The sequence below is a fragment of the Falco punctatus genome (assembly GCF_963210335.1).
Source record: "Falco punctatus genome assembly, chromosome: 14".
Lineage (NCBI taxonomy): Eukaryota > Metazoa > Chordata > Aves > Falconiformes > Falconidae > Falco > Falco punctatus.
In genome coordinates this window covers 2,920,110-2,941,642 of record NC_137594.1, presented here as the reverse complement: position 1 = coordinate 2,941,642, position 21,533 = coordinate 2,920,110, and the positions used below count along the sequence as shown (strand labels likewise).

Below are 21,533 nucleotides of genomic sequence, written 5' to 3'. Positions count from 1 at the left end.
CTGGCCTTCCATGAGTCATAAAGTAAATGAATCTTTTTTGCCTCTCATGGATTTAACCATGTACTAAAACAGAGGTCTTATTTTTAACAGACTAAGCAATCTTGCTGACATTATGCTGGGACTTCTATGCACACTATAGTGTTTGCAGAGACAAGTATGCTTTGGTACTGCGTGCCCACAGGGTTCTTTCATGCTGTGTGCTGTCTGTCAGACAGCACAGAAGAAACCACGAGCGCAGGATATATTTTCAGAATATCTTGAATAGTGTACCAGTCCTCTAACTGTAGGGGCTTAGAAGTTAACTTGAACTATGTCTCTGTTAGCCAAATCCTTTCTGTTGTACAGAAGATTATACCTGAGGCATAAGATTCTTCTGGCTATCTTTCCTTTATATTTACATGGAAATTAAACCCTTTTTATCCCCCATGAGAACAGTCAAGCAAAAAACTCCAGTTCTGTGTCCGGGGTTCCTGATGTTTGTGGAGTTGTGTGTGTTCTGTGCTTCCTTTTGCCAGAACTCCCAGTGTCTTAACTGCTTTTTTGGTGGGAGGTTTTGGTGAATGTAGTTTTTTAAAGCCAGTCTTCTAACCTTCCTTTTAGCACAAGCTTTAAATCACATTGCTAGATTTGTCGGTTAATGTACAGGCTGATTATCACCCTGTTCCTTATATTTAATGATTGAAAGTCAGTGCTTTGTAGTCACTGTCAGTTATTCCCTACCCTTGTGAGTTGTTGGGGTAGCAAAAGACTTGGGCTAATGAACAGAAGTTTATTTAAAAACATTATGTTTAATCTTCTGTGCATCAGCTGAAATATTATTTAATTTCTTTACAAATGGGTGTTTATTTTTGTCGTTAGGATTTTTATGTTAAGGTTGATTCATCTTTCTGCCTTTGTACTGTAGCTACCAGTCATTTTTCTCTGCTGGGTGCAAATCTGGCATTTGCAGGCTTGTTATTAAAAGAAACACAAGTACTCTGAATAACGAAACATGTTAATTTAAGTGTTTATGTGGGCAGGCATTTCCTTTCGTTTTTCCTAGTTTTAAAGGAGTGACTGATGGCACCTAGCGAGAGAGTGAGCCTAGCTTTGCTTCTGCTCTTACTCCTAGTGTTCGTGTGTCAATCTAGGGGAGCGTATCCCAATGGAAAAACGTGAGTACCAGTGAAATGTCTGTCATCTCCCTGGGCAGGAAGACACATACACGAGTTGAGAGTGAGTCCGAAAGCCATAGCAACTCTTGTCTGGATTTTGTTTCCTTGACATAGGTTTTCTTAATACTAACCTTAAATCTCGCTGGTCCTGTTTCCATAGAAATGCTTGTTTGCATGGCAGCCCCAGTCACCTCTCATCTTCTTGCGTGTCCCTGCTGAAACAGAGGAACGGTCAGCTGTGTTGTGAGATAAAAGAAATGGACTTAATACAGTAAAAAAAAAAGAGTTGAAAACTGTGTTGAAAAGCGAACTAATTCTGGATTCAGTAGAATGGAGATAAAGGCAGATTTTCTGAGCTGAGAAAAACATTGAAGAGAAACTAGGAATTAGTCTGTCATTGAAATGAGCTTCAGAGTACAGAGAGGAAATCGGTTTAAATATCAGGACTTTTAACACTACAAGTAGAAATGATCAAGAGCCACTTCTCTCATGATGTAAAGAAACACAAGGAAGTACCTTTCCACATAGCACTCAAAGTGCATTCAAACTTCAGCAAGGCCATTAGGAGAATTAACAAAAGGAAAATACTTCAGGGCAAAATGAGCGAAAACCTGTGATTAACTGAAGGAGTGTGTGCATTTGTGCTTTTTTATTTTTACGAAAAGTGTTTTTGGATTGTGTTCTGCATTCCCAGTCCTTCACATGTTATTTGTGTTTCACTAGTCTTTAAGGAATGGAAGCAGCCGTGTATGGTTGTACAATGCCTCCTGACTTGGTATCTGGCTATTACAATGTATGTACTAAATAACTTGACCCATCTAGATTCTATCTAGATATTATGTATAATGCCTAATAATACATGTAAAGTGAGGATAAAATACACATTTCAGTAAGCATAAGAGGATATTTGAGTGCTAGGAGCTTCAAATGATGCAGCTTTAATCAATAGTATTTATGTATTCAATTGTTTAGGGAGAAGTTCCATCAAACTCCCAGTCCGTGTTTTTTTTTTTTCTCTTTCCTTATTCAGTCTGTCTTCTCCCATACCACACGACTTGTTCAGTGTAGTTCTGCCTCCCTCACTCTACTTCCTCTCTTCACCGTTCTTTTTCGGTGCCAGTCTCATTAAATTTGCTCTATGCAAAGTGCTAGATGTGTTGGCAGACCGGTAGGAATTATTTTTACATAAGATAAGGAGTAGTTTAGCTTTTGTGCCCTCAAGTAGCTGTAGTGAGACAGTAGAGTCACGGTTAACTTTAGTCTTGCAATTTCCACTCTAATGTAAAATCATTCTAAAGCAAACTGCCTTTCTGTTGAAGCTTTTAAAGCAGGAGGAAAATGCAAGAGGTAATTCTGTGGGGCTTGTGTCCATAGGTCAGCATAACAAGATAGTGTCTTTTTTCCAGGCTGTTAGCAATAAAAGAAAAGTTGAATGTGGTAAAAACAGTATGTTCTAGACTCTGTGCCAGTTGTGGGAGGAAAAAAAAGCAGCATTATTTTGCAAATAGAAAAAAAAAATCTTTGGTGCGTGTAGTAGGTTGATCGCATTTGTTAAACAAGACTGCAGGTGAAAGGTGTTCCTTAAGTAGTAACTCTTATGTCTAATAGTAATTCTGTGAACTGGTAAGGAAGTAAGGTTTTGATAGAATGTAGAATCATTTACTCCGGCTTCCTAGAATTTCTTTGAAGAACTTACACATTTATCCAGAGGTGTTTTTGCTTTGCCAGCTCTGCCCAAATTTTTATAAAACAGTCAGTTTATCTTCAGGAACAGACTGCTGTTTTCCCTGATAATGTTAACCAGACTTGTGGTGAGGCCAGACACAGTGGCATTCAAAACAAGTCGTAATTAATCTGAACCACCTTATTTTTCAGATGGCACCTGGTACTGTGAGCAGAAAACATCTAGTATGCCCTATTACATAGTTCAGGATAAAAAGTAAGGTTTAAATAAGAAAAAAAAATGTATTAAAAAGATTGTGAGTGTATGAAAATATATTCAAAGCAGAGCATTAAGTTCTGATTGCAACAGAAAAAAGTTCGAGGGACTAGCTGCTATGTACATGAGCAATAAATATTTTTCTTTGTAAATATCGTAGTTGATAATCTGATGTTTATGATGATATCAGTCTTGCATAATCTAACATTTGCTTCATACGGTCGTTATTCAATGCAATAAACTCGCATCTGACATGTGGTATGACTCAACCCAAAGGTCATATTAGAAGAATGTTTTTTAGTGTTTCAGTTGCTTTTATGTTATATTTTATTGCGTACTTTTGGCTTGTAGTCTAGTAAAATGCCGGCTGCTTAGCCTATGCCAGTACCTGGAAATACACATGCTGCTTGCTCAGGGGTCCCATTCAATGTGAAAAGGATAGGCTCATCTGTGTGAACTCTGTCACCCTATTTTCTGCCTAGAAGAGTTATGGAAACCAGGAGTTTGTGACTTTGTATATACAATGAAACGCTAAATGCATTTGATGAAAAATGAATCACGTAATTGAATGACTTGTTCACATTTTTGCCATTCTGAAGGCGTGTGAAACAATGAAATACTGTAAAGCTCTGGTGTGGAAGGGCTGTGGGACTCCTAAGTCAGGAAGCTTTGTTTTACACCACAAAGTTGAGCAAACACAGAAATCAAATCCAAATGGTCTGTGTCAGGAAATAGTACTGGAATGTTCTATCCAATTCCTATTAGCGTTGTCAAGATGCGTACTGGAAACTTTGATTTTATCTGGAATGAGAGTCTCTTCCTAGGTCCTGTGTTGCATCCTCCACTTCAGTAGGGGTTGGTCATCCTTATGAACTCTGTTCTGCTTTCTGGTTAGTCTTGAATTCACTAACTTTTGACATTGTCTGCAAAGATGAATTTCCAGTGAGGGCTTAGTATTCCTCTTAAAAATAATAGGTTGTTTTTTCCCACCAGGCTGAGAGGCTGGGACAGAAATCAAAAAACTTCTTTATATACGTAATGTGTCTGTGTGTCTATACATAAGAGAAGTTAGGCATGGTTCTGCTGATGAGCTTATACCTGGATAGAAGGGAATATGCACTTAGCAGATGATTAGCAATCGATTCCTTATCTTTATGCTGGGCCTCTTCCTTGGTTAAACGGGTTGTTTAGGAAATAATGCAGGCTACTGGCCAGTAAATTCGAAGAAAGACCAGTATTTTGATTGGGATCTCTGGCTATGTTTTGAATGATTGTCATTGCTTGAAATACTCTTTTAGGTGGTTGAAAGAGTTACTGTTCACTATTGATTATAATTTCTTAAATTTATAACCTTGCTTACACTCATTTTTATCTGATGCTTTTGCGGAAAAAATGTGGTTCAAAGCTGTTAGCTTCCTGAAAGTAGCTATACTTTTAAGAATATTATGTGGTTGCAATAATCTTAATTTTTAGGGGATGACTGACTTGATGAATGAGAACACTGTGAATATAGTGTGCTCTTTCAGCTGTTGGCGTCTAGTATGAGGTATTTTGAAAAGATATCTGAGAGCGAGTTAAACATCTGGACTAATTACATTGATTCTCCATGTAGGCCAGAATGTTAATGGCAATAACTGTTGTGGACCATTGGTGTGAACTTGAGAATAATTTTTTTATCTGCAGCAAATCTTATGAGCCTATTAGTCATGCTAATTTGTAAAGAAGTTTATGGAGACTATGAAGAAAACTGGAAAAGCTTCTGATAGCTTAAGAAATGTTGACTGTAACTTGAACCTGACTGTTCCATTCTGTGCCACAACTAGAATTTCCACAATCTCTGTTTTTAGAGGATTACCCCAATGGGACGTGGCTTGGAGATGAAAATAATCCTGAGATGCGGGTCCGCTGCCCCATCACCCCTGCTGACATGCTGCACATCAGCACGAACTGCCGCACAGCCGAGAAGATGGCACTGACATTGCTTGATTATCTCTTCCATCGGGAAATTCAGGCCATCTCCAACCTTTCAGGCCAGGGGAAGCATGGGAAGAAGCAACTTGATCCTCTCATGATTTATGGAATTCGCTGTGAGTATAATACTGAAACTTTTGAACTTATACGGTGTAAATAAGGCAGAAACTGTCTGCTACTTGCAGTTAAACTAAATTTTGTAAGAATGGGTTATGTATTGTTCTTGCCAGACAGATGTTTTGTTAACTTTTGTTTAGTAAGGAATCCTAATGGGCTGATTTAATTTAGTTTGTTGTGGGTGTTCATCAGAAACTCTTCAGTCTTAAAATCTGAGTTCAGTTTTCTTTGTAACTACAAGCTGTGAGCATACCAAGTGTAGTAAATATCAGAGAAATATAACTTTCTCAGCTAATGGAATGAATAGTAAACCACATAAATTTAAATATTGTTGATGCGTTCAAAACAGTATGGCCTTGAATCTTACGTTTTTTACTTCCCATTTATGTGTATTATTTCAAAAGGCTAACTGACATTGACATAGAGGAAATCTGCCATCTCTATTAAAGGAGAGTCTGTTTATTCATAACGGGAATGCGTATGATGCTAATGTACTTCTGTCTGCTCCAGTGGCATAAGGCTTTTGGTTATTAAACTGTTATGCAGTAATGAACAGATATTACTTGTACTGAAGATGCAATTCTTGTCAATTTAAAAGGAATCAAGCGTGTGTTGCGTATAGAATACAGTAAGCGTAGCCACTAGTTTTGAGTGCAGAAGAATCTGTACATACGCAGCTTGCTCTAATAAGGTGACTTCTAGTAGAGGATTACTCAGTGGATACGTTGAGGACAGCCAAGTCTGTTCCATGAGCTATGGTGTAAATATTTTCCAGTAAAGCAGGTAGATGGACGCGTTGCAAAGAGCCAAGCATCTGACACAAGTGTTACAGCTCTTGCGTGGTACTTTTGCAATGCATGTAGAGAGGAAAAAAATTTAAATGTTAGTGTGGAATTAGGACAGAGTCTAAAAATGACCAACTTTACTAATTGAGCTAGGGTTTAATATACCAGTAGATCTTACTGTTAAAAGATTCTTTATAGTCACATCTTATGTAGGTCACCAATGGATTAGTAGAGTGGGAATAATTTGTTATACTAGAGTGTTTTGTATGCAATTGCCAATTTGGAATGCCAATTAAGCTTTAAGAACATAGCCAGAGAGAGAACATAGCTTATTTTGAATGGTGTTTGAAGAATTTGATGTTTTGTTTTTATGCTTCTGTTAGGGCAACGTGTGTGATAGTTATGTGGAAGAAAATGTGAAGAATATTTGATGATGAGACTGCTGTGCTTTCTTGCTACTGAACTGAGCTGAGGAAATACTGTCCTACTGACCTGCTTTTGTTTCTAGTAATTTGTTGGCTGTCTCGGGGAAATTGATAGGCTAAACTAACCTATTCAGTTCGCTGTATTAGGCCAATTTTTGTCTCATTATGTACCTGAAGCAGACTTCAGGCTTCTACTGTAAATACATTAGGTATGTATTTTTAAGGGAGATTATGATTCAAAGTAATTTGGATCTCCAAGACCATTATCTATTGATCTCATCAATGTAAATGATCTTGTTCCATTGTATTTTTAAAACTTAGATGTTTGTTGACAATAGTTATTAAAAACATGAAGAAATGAATCTTTCTTCAATGCTAAAGCAAGTCACTAACAGCCCTTTTCCCCATTGCTGAAATCTGTGAGTACAAATCAAATGATCGAGTTTATAACTGTCTGTGTAGGAAGAACAGGTTTTTGAAAATGTGAGCACGGGGAAAGAATGTGCTGGTGTGACTGAACGCTCGAACTAGGGATTATGTCATTTTTATGAGGCATTCTGGCCATGAAGAAATTGGATTATAGAAGTGATCCCTGCAGTTGGAAAAGGTCTGCAATGGCAGAAACGTAACAGCAGTAGATGGTAAGCAGCAGCATTCTGAATGATGAGCACAGAAATCACTGTCTGCTTCTTTGTCATAAGCACCGTTCGGAAGGTTTGGGATCCAGGTATCGGAAACGTATCTTTTTCTTCTTCGTGTTGACTAGTGCGTTGCTTTCTTTTGGGAACCAGTCCGTAACAAACCAGGGATTGTGTGTGCCTTCTGGAAAAAACCACACCGGTGTGAATCTGGCCAGAGTTTACCTTTTTGGGTACCTAAATCTTAATGGTTATTGAGATTTGGTATTGGCAATGACAAAGAATCCTGTGGCAACAAATGAAGAAAATCCATATAAACCTGATGAAGCAGCAAACTTAATAGTAACAACGTTGGTTCAGAAATGATGACTTCATGTAATAACCTAGTATGTCACCGCTGTGAGTGATTAAGTTGGAATGAAATTTGATTTCAATAGCCTGTTTATGAATTTGCTATGATGTGAGTGAGCATACAAATGACTTATAACTTTCAAGGGTGACGTTCTGGCCATGTTCAGTTCAGTGGCAGAACTCCTGTTGCGTTCAGCTGTGCCACGATTTCATCCCTAATGTTTGTCACAGAGGTACTGGGAAGAGCCTTGCCATGCCATATCCACTTTGCTTTACCAGTCCACAGACCATGTGGGGTTTTTTTATTGGTGAAGTATTGTTCCATAAAATCTACCAAAAACTGAGTGCAGTGCTAGCATGGGAACTAAATTAGGTTGTTGTCCTAACAATGTAGTTTGCTTCTGCTCTGAGCAGTAATACTTTGATGCATTACTTTAAACTTAAATGAAAAATCTAATGTCATCAGCCTTGCATTTGCCAATCATAGCTAGAAAAGCTCAAGCCAATATAAAGGATTTTATTTTTCCTTTTGTTTCAATTTTCTTCAAGTTTGTCAGTGGAAAGAGATCCCTTGCTTTTTCTAGGAGAAGAAAACACCAACCAAATCTGTATTTAATAGAGAGAATATTTTGTGTAATATGGAAAAACTATAAAAAATGAAGAGATCTATGTTTATTAGAAATTCTTGATACACTACATAAAATTTACCGCAAGAGAGATGAAAGTTTATCTTTGGAAGTATACATTTTCTCTTGTGGTATAAATTTGCTTGTGGGGTGGCAGTGGTATTGAAGAGAGTTTTTGGGCAAGAAACCAAAATGACTTAAACATACTATATGTCATTAAGTAGCTCATTACTTCAGCCCTACTAAAAATGTAGACGTTTCCTGGTGAAATAGGATACAAGAACATCCACAGTTGTAATTTTCTTTGTGTTACAAAAAATACAGGTTTAGCTCTTTTGGGATTTTATAGCAATCTCCATAAACAAGTTTGAGAAAAACAGATTTCCAAATTCAGAATTTTGCATTTATAAAAAACTTGATAACACAAAGAATGCTTTTACATATTGTCTTGGAATAAAGTGAGAGGGGATTTCTGAAGTTCATAAAAGAAGAGTCTATCAATAGTTCTTATTCTTTAAAATAATTAAGTGGAAACAAAATAACATTAGTTATTTCCTGTGTGTGTAACTTTGTTAGTGTGTCATTTCTGTGAAAGCCTCTTGCATCTGCACATAGGTTTTTTGCAGGCTCTCTCCAGTCCATTTTTAATATAATTCTCAGTTTTGCCTAATTATGACAAAAGGATAGAAGATCAGTACCTACAAATTACATGCAGAATGAGTGGTTGAGTGGAGGAAAGAGTTTAAAATTCAATTGATAGCATTAAGGGGAACCTGCACCCTTAGTTCAGCTGTATAATTGGACACCAGAAATCCTCTCTGGGCAACATACAGTTGTCTGTTGCTCAGGGAACTATTTATGCATATGGAAATAACTCTCATATTAGGGACATGATTGTTTTTTTAAAAAACAACAAACCACCCCAAAACCTGCAGTACCTGTAGAGGGGAGGGCACCATGGTGCAGGATGTCCGAGTACTGTTAGAGCCAGCTTAGTACTATTCTCTTGAATTTTTCCATCTGCTTCCAAGACTACTTATAGAGTGAATTTTTTGTGATTTCTGTTCACGAGTTAACATTTATTCCATCCAGTATGCATCCCTGTCATTTAAATAACATAGGAAAAAAGTGTGACCTGAAAAGACCTTATGTAAAGTCTGATTTTTAACTGTATGGTAAATGGTGTATATTCTGTTTCAAATGGCACTTAACTTGACTTCTTAAGATGCAATTTAAAATGTAGAATAGAGAGAAATTTGTAATCAAAGCTTGGTGTTGTAATACTGCTTCCAGTAAAGATGGGACTGCTTTTCTACTGTACTAGATGGAGATGTTAATATACATTGATGGAAGAATGAAATATAGCCATGTCCTCTTCAGAGGGCTGCTCAAACAGAATTAAGCACTGTACTCATTGACACAATACTGCTTGAGACGCAGACCACCCGCATTTGTTTAATAGGAAACACATTTGACTCCTGCCTGATTGTGTAACGTATGTCTGTTAGATCAGTGTCTGTATATATATATTCATGCACATAACCCAAACATAAAGCAGGTTGGGCCAGTTTTTAAGCTGCTAATTTGAGTCATGTAAAATCTGCAGATCACAGTAAGTCACTACTGTTTCAGCTTCTCATTTGCTTTTAATGAAGATTTTGATCTTAATAAGCGTGCGGGATAAACAATGAGTATACCACACTTTTGTTCCATCTTTCTTAAACATTACCTTGCTTTTAAATACTGGAGGAAGAGTCGTAAGTTGCTTCTCACAGAGAAACTGTTAGCTCTGATGTTTCTCACCAGTGGATCTGTTTTGTGAGATACTGCAGACTGTTGCCATTATATAGCATGTTTTATATAAACAGTTACTGAAGATATACACCATAAATACGGAATGGATTTAGTATTTTCTGTGGGTTTTTTTTATTTTTCCACTTTAAAAGACTTACTGCTGTATTTTTATGAAGTATACTTTTTTCCTTTTTATATCCGTTTTTCCTTTCTAATCTTTGTGTACTACTTTTGCACACTTTCTGTGTCTTCCTTTCATTTCCTGTTTATAATTCTGGGCTTTGCGTGTCTCGTTTCTGAATATAGTACCACTTAGTAACTGTATAGTATATAGAGAGTGGTTTAAAACAGTGTTACACCTAGATACAACAGTGGTTGCTACAAGTCTTGATTATCAGCAATTGTAGTCATGCATCTAGACCTTGGATTTCATCAGGAGACTGTTGGAGATCTTCAAGAAAAAACGGAATTTTTTCCAATTGCCATTTTGTCCTCTCTCTTCAATATTTCATCAGCACTAGAAATTGATGACTTTATGTAATTTAGATTGTTGTGACTACATTGCTAATTGTTGTTTCAGTCCGTCCCCCTTGACAGACTAGCTAACTGAAGAATCAGTCGTGTTCTGGATGCTCTTGAGGTTTGGAGGGAAGAGGAATGGGTTAGTTGCAGTGCTCAAGCTAGTGATTTGTTAAGGATCTCTGATGTTTTCGGTTTAACCCGTGCTTCTGTTTCCTCATTATATAGGACGTTAACTAATCTTCCGAGCTATAGTAGTCTGACAAGAAGTTGCGTGGTTTGTATCCACATGGATGAGCTAATCTTGTGGTCCCTGGAAATACTTCTTGCCAACATTGTCTTCTCCTAGTAACAAATACTATGGACTGTAGCTCTTTGGAAGTAAAAATTTGCTTCGGCGTTTTCCTTTGAAGATTGTGGTATTACCAGATGCTGTAGTGCATTTCTTCTCAACTGCCAGGTCACGGCTCAGAGGTAGGACAGACTTCATTTTACAGGTTGAAGGGCCGAGTATAAGCAGACAAGAATTTACCCAATTCTGCAGCCTCATGTCTGTGGCAGAGGGGGAGTGGAAGCAGGTTCTCCTGAGTGGTGCACTAGTCGAAACCTCTACTCTGAATCTTAGCAAGTGGACCGCTTCCATCTGACAATTTCAGAAAAGCTGCGTTGTGCTTCATTCTGAAGCCCATGAGCATGGTGACTGGTGTTAGGGGCAGAGCTTGGGAAGAGAAGAGGGAGAGCTTGCAGAGGTGTTGAACTATCTCGTACTCAAGAAGACAGTGAGAAGCAAAGTCTTGAGAGTTCAGCACATCTTTAAAGGAAAGAAGTGAAAGAACACATTTCTTTCGTGCCTTTCTCATATCCAGAAAGCATTTTTTTTTTTCCGTACAGCACCCTCGGGAAAGGTCTTGTGATGCAGCAGTGCTGCTTTTTTCAAACATGTTGTCTTCCACAGAGCTGTGAAAGTCTGGCTTCAGTTCCAAATAGCTGCTGCTTTGTGAATCAATTAAATGCTGCCACATGGAGGGAAGCGATAACCTCTTTTGAGGCTAGGCAAGAAGATAATATGAGAACCCATTGAGTTTATCTCAGTACCGCAGTTCTCATAAATGGCATCAATGCTGGCACTTGCTTACTGACTTTATGTAAGCACTGTAATTTAATGCTGGCTGTTGTTTTCTTCTTTCCTGGGCACTTATGTTTATTTCAATTACTTTCCTGGCCAGTTACTGTTTAATAAACTGAAATAAAGGCAGCAATCTTGGGAAGTAAAATAAATTGTTTTCTCTCTCCTCACACTTCTCTGGTTGTTTCTGCGTGATACAAGCGGTGAATTTAATTTTCCATTCTTGAACGTAAGCAGCTGCTTAGCTTCTCAGTTGCAACTGTGATTGCATGTAACTTGACTGTGTGGGATGTGCTGTCAAGCATTTGTGAGTTCATAGGCTCTACAGAAAGAAGAAAACTAATGCATTAGGTCACTTGGACCATCTCATTTCAGCTGATGCACAGTTGTTCCATCCTGTCAATACTTTTCTGCTTTGGCTGGACTTATTTAAAATACATGCTGAAGTATGCTGGTCCTCGCTTCTTGAGAGGCAGCTGAAAACATTCAGATAAGTCTGTAAGCATGAAAGCAGTTTTCCCAATGACTTCAAATGTTGCTTCTGGACTGTAAAATGAAAAAAGGGGCAAGATGCGTAATCTGTAAGAAAGATGCGCTCATTGGGAAAGTTACTGCTACAAATACAATAATTTAGTTGAGCAAGTGCTGTTTCTTTCTAGTGAAAATCAAGGGAGTCTTGTGTAGGTTTCAGGATTCATTACATATTCATGTATTAACAAGCCCCCAGCCCTGATGTCAGCAAGCAGTATTGGACCGTTTATAATTGATGCGTTGAGTGTGATGTCCAAGGATCATCTTTATCAATACTGAAGACCCATATGAACTATGAAGTGACAAGTGAAATAGAGGACTCTTTGTACCACGGTTGAACTAATCGCTGTTTGCTTTGGGCTGATTCCTCCACGCGTGAAACTTCTCCAGTGTTACGACTGTTGGCAGGGTAGTTACTCCAGTGTACAGTGATGGTGTCCCTTTAGGACCTAACTCAGAAGGATGCAGAGCATGCTTTCCTCTCACCATCTACAGAGGAGGCTGGTGGTTACCCGGTGTCACTTGGGCACAATTCCTGCATAAATAAAACCTCCTAATGAACTTTCAGTGGACTCCGGACAAGAAATATTTTCTTTGCTATCGAAGGCCTATAAATGACAAAATTGAACTTCTGCAGTGTGGTTTTAGAAGACATGAAGAGTCTAAGCAAGTATTTGATCCCTGACGTTTTGAGAGGAAAAGCAGCTCAGCCACCAAACACAGATTGATCAGCGCAAAAGTAATGTACATTCGTCTGGAAAATGCATTGCTGCATGCAAGGAGAGAGCTGTGATTTTACAAAATCTCATGAACGGAATTCCAGAAAGTTGCATAGTTTTTCCTTTCCTGGCTTTGAACTTTCTTTTCTCCATTTCACAAGGGTTAAGAAGTGAAGTGAGGAGATGCCTCAAGCTGACTGCAAGTAAAATGTAAATAAATTCCCGCAGCGTTCAGGTTTCTGTCGTGCCAGTCTTTTCCAAAGCCACAAGCTCCTTCGGAAGGGGAGAAAGTTTCGTTGTTGATTCATAAGTGAGTTTTTCTTGGCGGCACGTGTGGTGGTGTTTGCCATCCAGATGGGCTCCCGAGGCACTGCGGCGAGGGCTTATGTAACGCGATGTCTCGGGAAGGGGGTGGTTAAAGCAACAACCCTCCTTTTTCCATCGGTTCTGCTGCTGGTTCTGTCAGATCACATTGTGCTGCTGTCTGAAAGACAAACAGCTGTTTAATCAACCTCTCTGTAAAACTGTGGCTATCAAAAATGACCTGATGTGTGGTTACTGGCAGCGGCTCCTTAAAATCAGAAGTATTTATTTCGATCAAAGTTATTGCTTCAATTTAGGTGATTCCATTTGTTTTGAGCATCAGACTGTGATTTGAAACAGTAAGTTGATCCTTTGGCAATAAACACATCATATACTTAGGTATGTTCCATTCCAAAACAGAATGATGTCTGATAAGCCTTGTGGGATTATTTCTCCCAGCGAGTAAAAGAAATAGCGAGATCTTTGCTTGCTGACTGCGATCGTAAATGAATGCTCTCACATTTTGAATGTGCAAAACTAAAAGGTAAATTTAACTGAAGACTTAAAAGCACAATGTCCTGTAAGTGCATTTTTATTATGCAAAAAGAAGGTAATAGTTATCATGAGCACATTAGGTGTTTTATTTGGAAGGAGATTGTTAGTGGCTGGGTAAGTGAAATGATCGTTGGAGTCTTTAGGTCCTAATCTTCATGAAAAGCCATTTCAGATAAAAATGCTTGTGCAGTCTGTATGGAATGCTGCCACTGCAATTTTTATCTGTACAGCTATAGCTATATGAAGTATGCAATTTTGCTTTCTTACTGAGATATAAATGTTGCATGAAAGTATACATTTTGGGAGGAAATGGAACATACATCGTTTTTCAAGGTATCTTGTTTTTTTATTTGCTCTGTCTTTGGATTTTTGCAAGATGTTTTTTAGAGCAAGCTATGTGTTTTGAAAATGGGGGGAAAGATAGAAGCAAATGTCATTTGTCCGGTATCATTGTAGTGGAGTACCTCTCACGTAACCTGTGAACTGTAGCAAGTCTGCACTGGTTGACATGAAGAGTTTTCTATTTTCAGATTACAAAGCCTCTGATTTGTTCTAGAATTATTTTCTTGTGGAGTTGATGGATTCATTTAATGAGTTAGACACTTCATGTTTTTGATAATTTGGTTATTAAACAGTTACATTTATGCAGCTGTTGATATTCTGTCACCATTGGAGAAATGTGATCAAAAGATCCTTACGGGAACGCCTTACGGCCGTTGCTGTAAACCCATATGGAGCTCACCTCAATCAAAGCGTGCGACCAGGAACATCAGAAATACTCTAGTTCTGTAGTGAGTGATTTGCTCGCTTTCATTTCACAGCATATCTCTGGTTCTGCAGTTCTGCTAACCTTTTGTAGCACTTGGCGTGCGCTGCGAGGGAGTCGGAGATTGAGCAAACATACACATGCACGGATAAAAATGCGGGTGTTTCTTGCCAGACTGGTAAATCTGACGTTCCACTAGATGGCATTATTTGCGTGCTTATGGCTGTCTCTTGATGAGTCAAAATAAACCAGGTTCTGCTCTTGGTAAAATAGATAAAAATAGACGGGCTGGTTTTCCAGAAATGTGATAAGATGTGCCTGAATGTAGATGCTCTTATGTTTTAGAAGAGGATACGTTGGTGGAATTTGGAGATTCTAGATGCTAATTACTTTTTTTTTTTAAAAAAAACAACTTCTGGTAGGGTCCTGTAGACCTTCATGTGTCCTTTTAACTTGTAGAACAAGGGCATTTAAAATAATGTGTAACTTCATGTTTCCTCTGGCTCCGTGATTTGTTAAAAATGAAATATTCAGGCAAATATGCTAAATAAATATTAGGAAATATTAATGAAATATCTGGACAAATTAACTTCTAATAAAATAAAATTACATGTTAAGTATTCTGGTAATGGAATACTAGTTATTATTTCTTTTGAGGAACAGCACATTGCCAGAATGAAATAATGAAATCTGAGCCAGATCTGCATATGAGCGTCAAGAAGGTGCTTATTTTTCTCATGTAATGTTTGGTTTAAAGATCTAAAGCTTCTAAAATACAAGACATTCTGTCTATGGTTTACAGAGAGCAAGAACAGAGAAACCTCATGCCTTTTGGGTTGTACTGTGTTCTTACAATGTCGTCGTGAGGGTTTTTTTGTATGTGTGGGGGTTTTTTTTGTGTGGTTTTTTTGGTTTTTGGGGTTTTTTTTTTGTTGGTTTTTTTTAACCCAACAAAAAGGCAAAAAACTGTCTGGGTGTTGGACACCATGTATTTTGCTTGAAGCAGAAATACTTCTACGAACCTCTTGTAAAAGGTGAATGGTCTCCTGCAGTATGTCTTTGACCTGGTATGCTTGAGACAAATGTGAAAAATAGATGTGGTTACAGCCATCTGTCTGCATAGACCAAATCATCGGATCTGCAGCTTCAGGTTGACAGAGAAAGTTGTAACAACTGAAGCAGTGAATAATTCACTTTCACTTTAATTTGTTACTTGAGACACAAGCCTATATGTGCAAACACTTTTTGTGTTTGGTAGATATTTAAAACAAGTTCATTTCTGAAATGCTTCTTCGATGTTTTAGAGTAATTTGACATTATTGAGGAAAACTTTCTTGCCTGTTCTTCTAAACGCTTTAGTGTTCTATTTGCATAAGATTGTAATCAGCAAATTGTCTAAACAGTGTAATTAGCATTTTATAAATAGTTGCTGACTGTAGTTTAACATTTCTTCTGATCTTTGATGCTGGTACATCAAAATGCACCTTTTTGATCCCGGAAAGTATTCCTACCAGGCAGATACTTAATTTGAATTTGGCTTTGTTTTGGGAGCTGAGATGAGAAAACATTCTTTTAAGTGGTTAGTTTTCCTGAAGTAGCTAACACGCAGATTTTAATTCTAAAAGGGAAGCAATGAGTGACAGGGTGTTACCTCTAGCTGTCCTGTTCATGCGCTCAGGGAGCTGCTAGCAGTTATGGTTAGGGACAGGTGGTGTCTTGGTCATTGTGAGACCTATAACAGCTGGGATTCGGGGGAAAGGGGTGCTGGTAGGCTGATGTCAGTTCAGTCTGCAGAAATCTATGTCCACAGTCTCACTTGTGTTCCAGTTATCTGGAATCCATTTCTACATCCAGTTACCATACCAGTAAAAGGTATGAAAATAGAATGTTTAGAGTCTGGTTCCTTAATGTGCTGATGGGTGTATTTATATAAGATGCACATCATGATGGCATCTCGAAGCCAGGAGAATTAAGCAATATGAGCAATGCACTCCTGGAAGAAACAATTTTTTGGTGTCCCTAAAGTTAGTCCTTGTTCCCTAAATTGTCTAATCACATGCTCACACTTAAGGTCACTGACTTCACTGACATTTTTCACATCTAAAGTGTTTTGTTGAACATGCCTGGCTTTTCCAGTTATGCTTTTAGTGATATTTATGCATTTCCTTACTCTCTTGTCCTGACAGATTTAACTTTCTTACTGTAGGTAACCAATTTCTAGGTATTTGTTGTAAAGCAGTTGTAAAATTAGCAGTTAATGTGTTTTGTCATAAAGGTACCCAAGATAAGACTCCTTGTGATCTCTGGTATAGAGTTGAGTTCCTACTGACAAAGTAGAAAGGGATTTGATTAGCATGGAATTTTGAGGTTTACATATTATTATAACTTATTTGAAGAGTACAGTAGAATAATCTTTTTCTATGGAATCTTATTTGCAGAAATCCTCCTTAACCATATCTCCTGTACCTAGGAAAACAGGGCATCTCTTTTCTTGAAAAGCTGACAATTGAAAATTTCATGGAAAAGTTCAGATTTTGTGAATATTTTACAGTGTTTGATTTTTATATTTCACTATTACAAATATTCTGGTTACTGACACAGGTTTAGTAAATTCTCCTTTAGGTATGGGTAGTAGAACAGGACTTCAGTTGCATTTAAGGCTGTTCATAACTACCCCCTGAACACAGTTTGTGCTATAACATGTGCACACTCTAGTCTCTAGTAGTCTATAAATTTATTGCTGTTTGAAAGGTATGAATGTAATAGTTAAACAAAGGAACTGCAGAAATAAAATGGAAAACAGACTAATTGCTTGGTAGCTGGATTTTCCTTCTCTCCTCCCTCTCTCCAAGTTTTTAACAGCTCCCCCCGTCTCTTTTTGGATGCTGTTTAGCCTGTGGATGAGAACAGTGTTATGGAAAGTGATTATCTGGTGACATGACTGTTCACAAGCATGTGATGTTGGAGAAGCTGCCAAGGTTCTGCCATCCCACCGATTGTAACGGGATGAGTTTTCCCTGAATGAGGATGATGTTGCTCTCTCCTCCTGCATCCCTTTGCCCAACTGTAAACAAGCCTCAGTTTTGGAGGGGAAAACTGCCTCCCAGCTGTGGAAATCGCACATGCACACACACACCCCCCCCACCCCCCACACCCCCCTCCCATCCCCCCAGCTGTTAAATGAGTAAACAATTCCTCTTTTTCAAATTGTTTCAATATGGTCAATGTATGACCATAATTACGTTTGAAGAATTGAAGCCTGAAGGCGCAAGAAGTAACTTCAGAGGTGCTTAATTTTTTCTCCACTGTTCCAATATTTAGTACAGCAGATTTTGTTGTCATATGCTATTCGTTTAATAAAAAGAACTCCAAATGTATGACCCTTATGTGAAAAAATGCGTTTTGTTAGCCAAACCCCCAAATAATCGCCCCTCTTCATGATTCTGTGCAAGCAGAATCTGAAGCCCTTGTTTTTCATAATATCCATCATATGCTTGTCAATTAAAAAAAAAATTCTGTTCATCAGTTTAATGATTTGAATTTTGAATATGACATCCTGTTGCTTTTTCCTCTAGATTTTAAAAATTATGTTGAATTTGGAAATGGGAGGAACAGTTAACCAAATCTGTTTGGATTACACATACAATGTAAATATGTCTTTATTTTAGGCATGTGGCTGTTAAATTCTCTCTAGTGGTAATACTTTCCCTAATCTTTCAAAATGTAACAGTAACAGAGGGAAAGTCTGTGCCATCTCACTATAAAGGGCAGCAGAGGGAACTCTGCCAAGTCCATGAAAATAATGATTTACCTTTTAATCTTCTAAAGCAGGGTGGTATTCATGGAGAATGAGAAGCAGCATGACCTAGCAATATCCAAATGAAAGCTGTTGACATGAAGTTTGGTTTTTAGGAGGCTGATTTTGAATGCAGTATCAAGATGGAGTATTTCGTGTCTGGTTTTGATATTACAAATGTCTTCTCTTCCTCCTCAATTTGTTCTTAATTAAATTTCTTTACAATTTAATGTTTTTATGTGGATTGTTTTGTCTGCTGACTGACTTCTGACCTTTAAAAAGGAGAGGATTACTTTCTCAGGAACACTGTTTTCATGGGGTTTCCTTTTTTTTCCTCCTAATTAGTCCTGTTTTCAAAAACCTGAACCCTTTCTCCCCCAGCTTTGTACATTAGCTGCCCCAGAAGTTTGGCAGTATATAGTATTTCAGACATCATTGCTGATGATCTTTGTGTCAGAACCGGATAATCTTCACTGCATTCCCAAGCTTTTTTTTTTTTTTTCCTTTTGAACCACAGAAAGATTTATTTTGTGGTGCACAGGAAGCATTCTGGAACTTGGGTCAGTCGTCTTTTTAGTTTTATAGCAACTTTGGCAAAACTGCTCCCTGTTTCTGATCTACAATGTGGAAGGCAAAACTTAGTATGATGCACCTGTTGGCTTCTAAAGCTGACCTTTAATTTTCCTGGTGCACACATGCCTTTCTCTTAAGCTTTTGCTTGATAAGATTTGAACGTTGGTTCTTGCTTGCAAACCGAAGTGATTTCCTCTTTGTGCATTTCAGAATAGCCTGTGTCTGTGAATTCTTTGTGCAGACGTTTTTGTCTCTAAAGCTCTCGCTAGTATGTATCTGGTCTATAGAAATCACTCAAGCTCTTGCAATTTACTAAATAACTGAAGTATTTTAAGTCTCTGGTGTGTTTTCATAGAAAGCTTTGTTTAGGAAGTGAGGTTCCCAAAGAAAGCAAACTTGGACCATAAGTGTTTAAAAACAAGCACATCCTTTGTTTTGAATGTTACCGACAACCCATTGTCCTAAATGAAAGATCGCTAAAAACAGTCAGCCATCCTTAGATGATCTAAATCCTTTATTTCACTCTTCTTCTATAAGTGCATCTGTCTTCCAAAATATGGTTGTCTTTTTGCCAAAGTGCTGAATTACATTGCTGAACGTATTTTTTATGTGTTTTTTGCAGGGTTATGTGGCTCATAGATAACTCTGCTGCTTACAACTTACAATACTTCATGCTGCTTTTGACTAGCAAATGTTCCAAAAAAGTAAAATCCCTTCTCAGTGAAGTATTTCTGCCTTTTCTAATATAAACTTCCCAAGTTAAATGTCTCACTTGCAGTATCTTGCTTTAGTGCTGCCTTTCTAACTTTGTTGGTATTTGATATACTCAGAATGAGACAGCTGAAAGCTCTCATGCATGTGGTCATTTATGGATAGAGAACAGAAAGTCAGCATGCTTCAGTTCTCCAATATTGTTTGCACGTGTTTTTGGGATATATCTATTACAGGTAAATCATATTTCTAATGTTACGGTGAACTTATCTACTTAAAAAAGTCTCCATTGTCATGGGCATTAGATTTTTCTTCAGTCATCGGTGGACTGTTATGAAATGTGGTTGCTAAAGACCTCTTTGTAGAATAACATTTTAGACTGTAATACCAACAGGATAGATTTATACATCTGAAATTCATTTAACCTTTATATCAACTATCTTTGTACTTAAGGGCTAATTTTTCATGCCTAATTTGCACATGCACTTACTGTGACTGAGTATGCAGTTATGGTAAAAAAAAAAATATCTGTGCAGACAGCAAGCCTTTCGTCTATACCAGTTTTACACCTTTGACCACCGTAACAGCTAAGTAGGAGTTTCACGAATAAGGGAAAAGAAATAAGTATGCCTGGCTTTGAAAATCTGTGCCTGATGTCTTAGGTCTCCCTAGCCTAAAATCTTCTCTGACTCTAGCCTGTTCAGCTTGTTATCTGTTTTCCATACTTTCCTCTGTAGTCGTGCTCTCTCCGTTAAGGTAGCCGTCTCTATCCAGTATTTCATGGCTGTTCCTTATCATATTGATTAAATTATAGCTTTTGTGATCAGTAAGTGGAAGAAGGTCTTTTCCTGTCTTCCCTCAATAGAGCAATTTCTGGGACATTTTATGTCACAGCTCTGGCACTCAGCTTTCTTAAGCTCTTGTCCTACACGGTGTGGGTCTCCTAGTATGAACAGTTCACTGCACCTGAGACTTATCTTGTCCCATATATCTATATCGCTTTTGATTTATCTTTGAATTAAGTGACGGCCTGGAATATGCCATGGATTACACTGAAATAGTTAAAATTCCTAGCTAGACTGCTTTTCTGTGAGAGTTGTCTCTGACCTACAGTTGATTCAGTCACTTCTCTAAACAGAGCACCATACAATGTGAAAGTCATTAAAATGTATTTATGAATGAAATATGGACATTTTTTCGAAATAACCGCAGAGCATATGACTGTTTTATGTAGGACTACACAAGTACTTTTGTACATACTGACAGCTGAAGTCGTGTCAAGAGTTAAAGCACAACTATTTTCATTGGACATTACTGCAAACATTTATAAACCCATTTCTCTGTGTAGTGCATATTAGTAATAGATTACACTGAGAAATGTGGTCTCAGTATTTACAATACAGAATGTGCTTTCCATTTGCTGACACCTATGGAAAGGAAACTGTTGCACAGCAGCAGATGATAATTTCAGTAGATTATCCTCCTTTCCGACTTCCACCCCCTTTTTGGACACATAATGTAGGGGTTGTAAAGCCGTCTCTAACGTGCTTGCCGTCACTTGCCAGTAGAAAAATCTTGGGGCCTTTAAAGCACTTTTGAATTAGCTTTTTGATGCCAGTGTTTTCCTCCTGTATGTTCTCTACTTAATTTCAAATAGCTTTTTGAACAGATTGGAACTTAATAAAAAATGATGATGACTTAGTAGATACAGGACTCCATTTGCCTATGTTAAATGCGTAACCTGCAAATTTCAGGTTCTGTGGACTCCAGGCTCATTTGTGACAAAGTACAAAGCTCTTAGCCTGTGCAAAGCTGGAATTTTGCAGTTGTAGGCTTCAAATGATTTGTCTTAAAGGAACAGACCGTATCTTGTTTGTAGGACAATACAACAGCTTAAGCAAGTACTTCACAGGATCAGGATCCTATTTGAGAGTAAGACTGAAAACCCAATAAGTCAAAAAGATTATTTTACTTTGCAGGGTACAGAAAGGAACTGATACCAAAAAGAATCCTTCAAGCATAGTCATATTGAGTAAAAGCATGTATTACAGCCTTGGATTGTTTTTTGAACTGCAGTATTGCGTATCTCAATCTGGAAAGTTTAGAAGTACTGACATTTAGAGAATGTTAAATG

At 37.8% G+C, this 21,533-nt stretch overlaps 1 protein-coding gene across 6 annotated transcripts in view; it reads left to right on the top strand.

The window, feature by feature from the left end:
- The window catches only part of BANP (BTG3 associated nuclear protein), a 152,533-nt gene that overhangs the window by 45,473 nt on the left and 85,527 nt on the right, over positions 1 to 21,533 (top strand). For all 6 annotated transcript variants that reach the window (XM_080410658.1, XM_080410657.1, XM_080410656.1 and 3 more), the window contains one exon: positions 4,941 to 5,180. In XM_080410658.1, the coding sequence (XP_080266784.1) occupies positions 4,941 to 5,180 (240 nt within the window). The remainder of the gene's footprint in view (positions 1 to 4,940; positions 5,181 to 21,533) is intronic.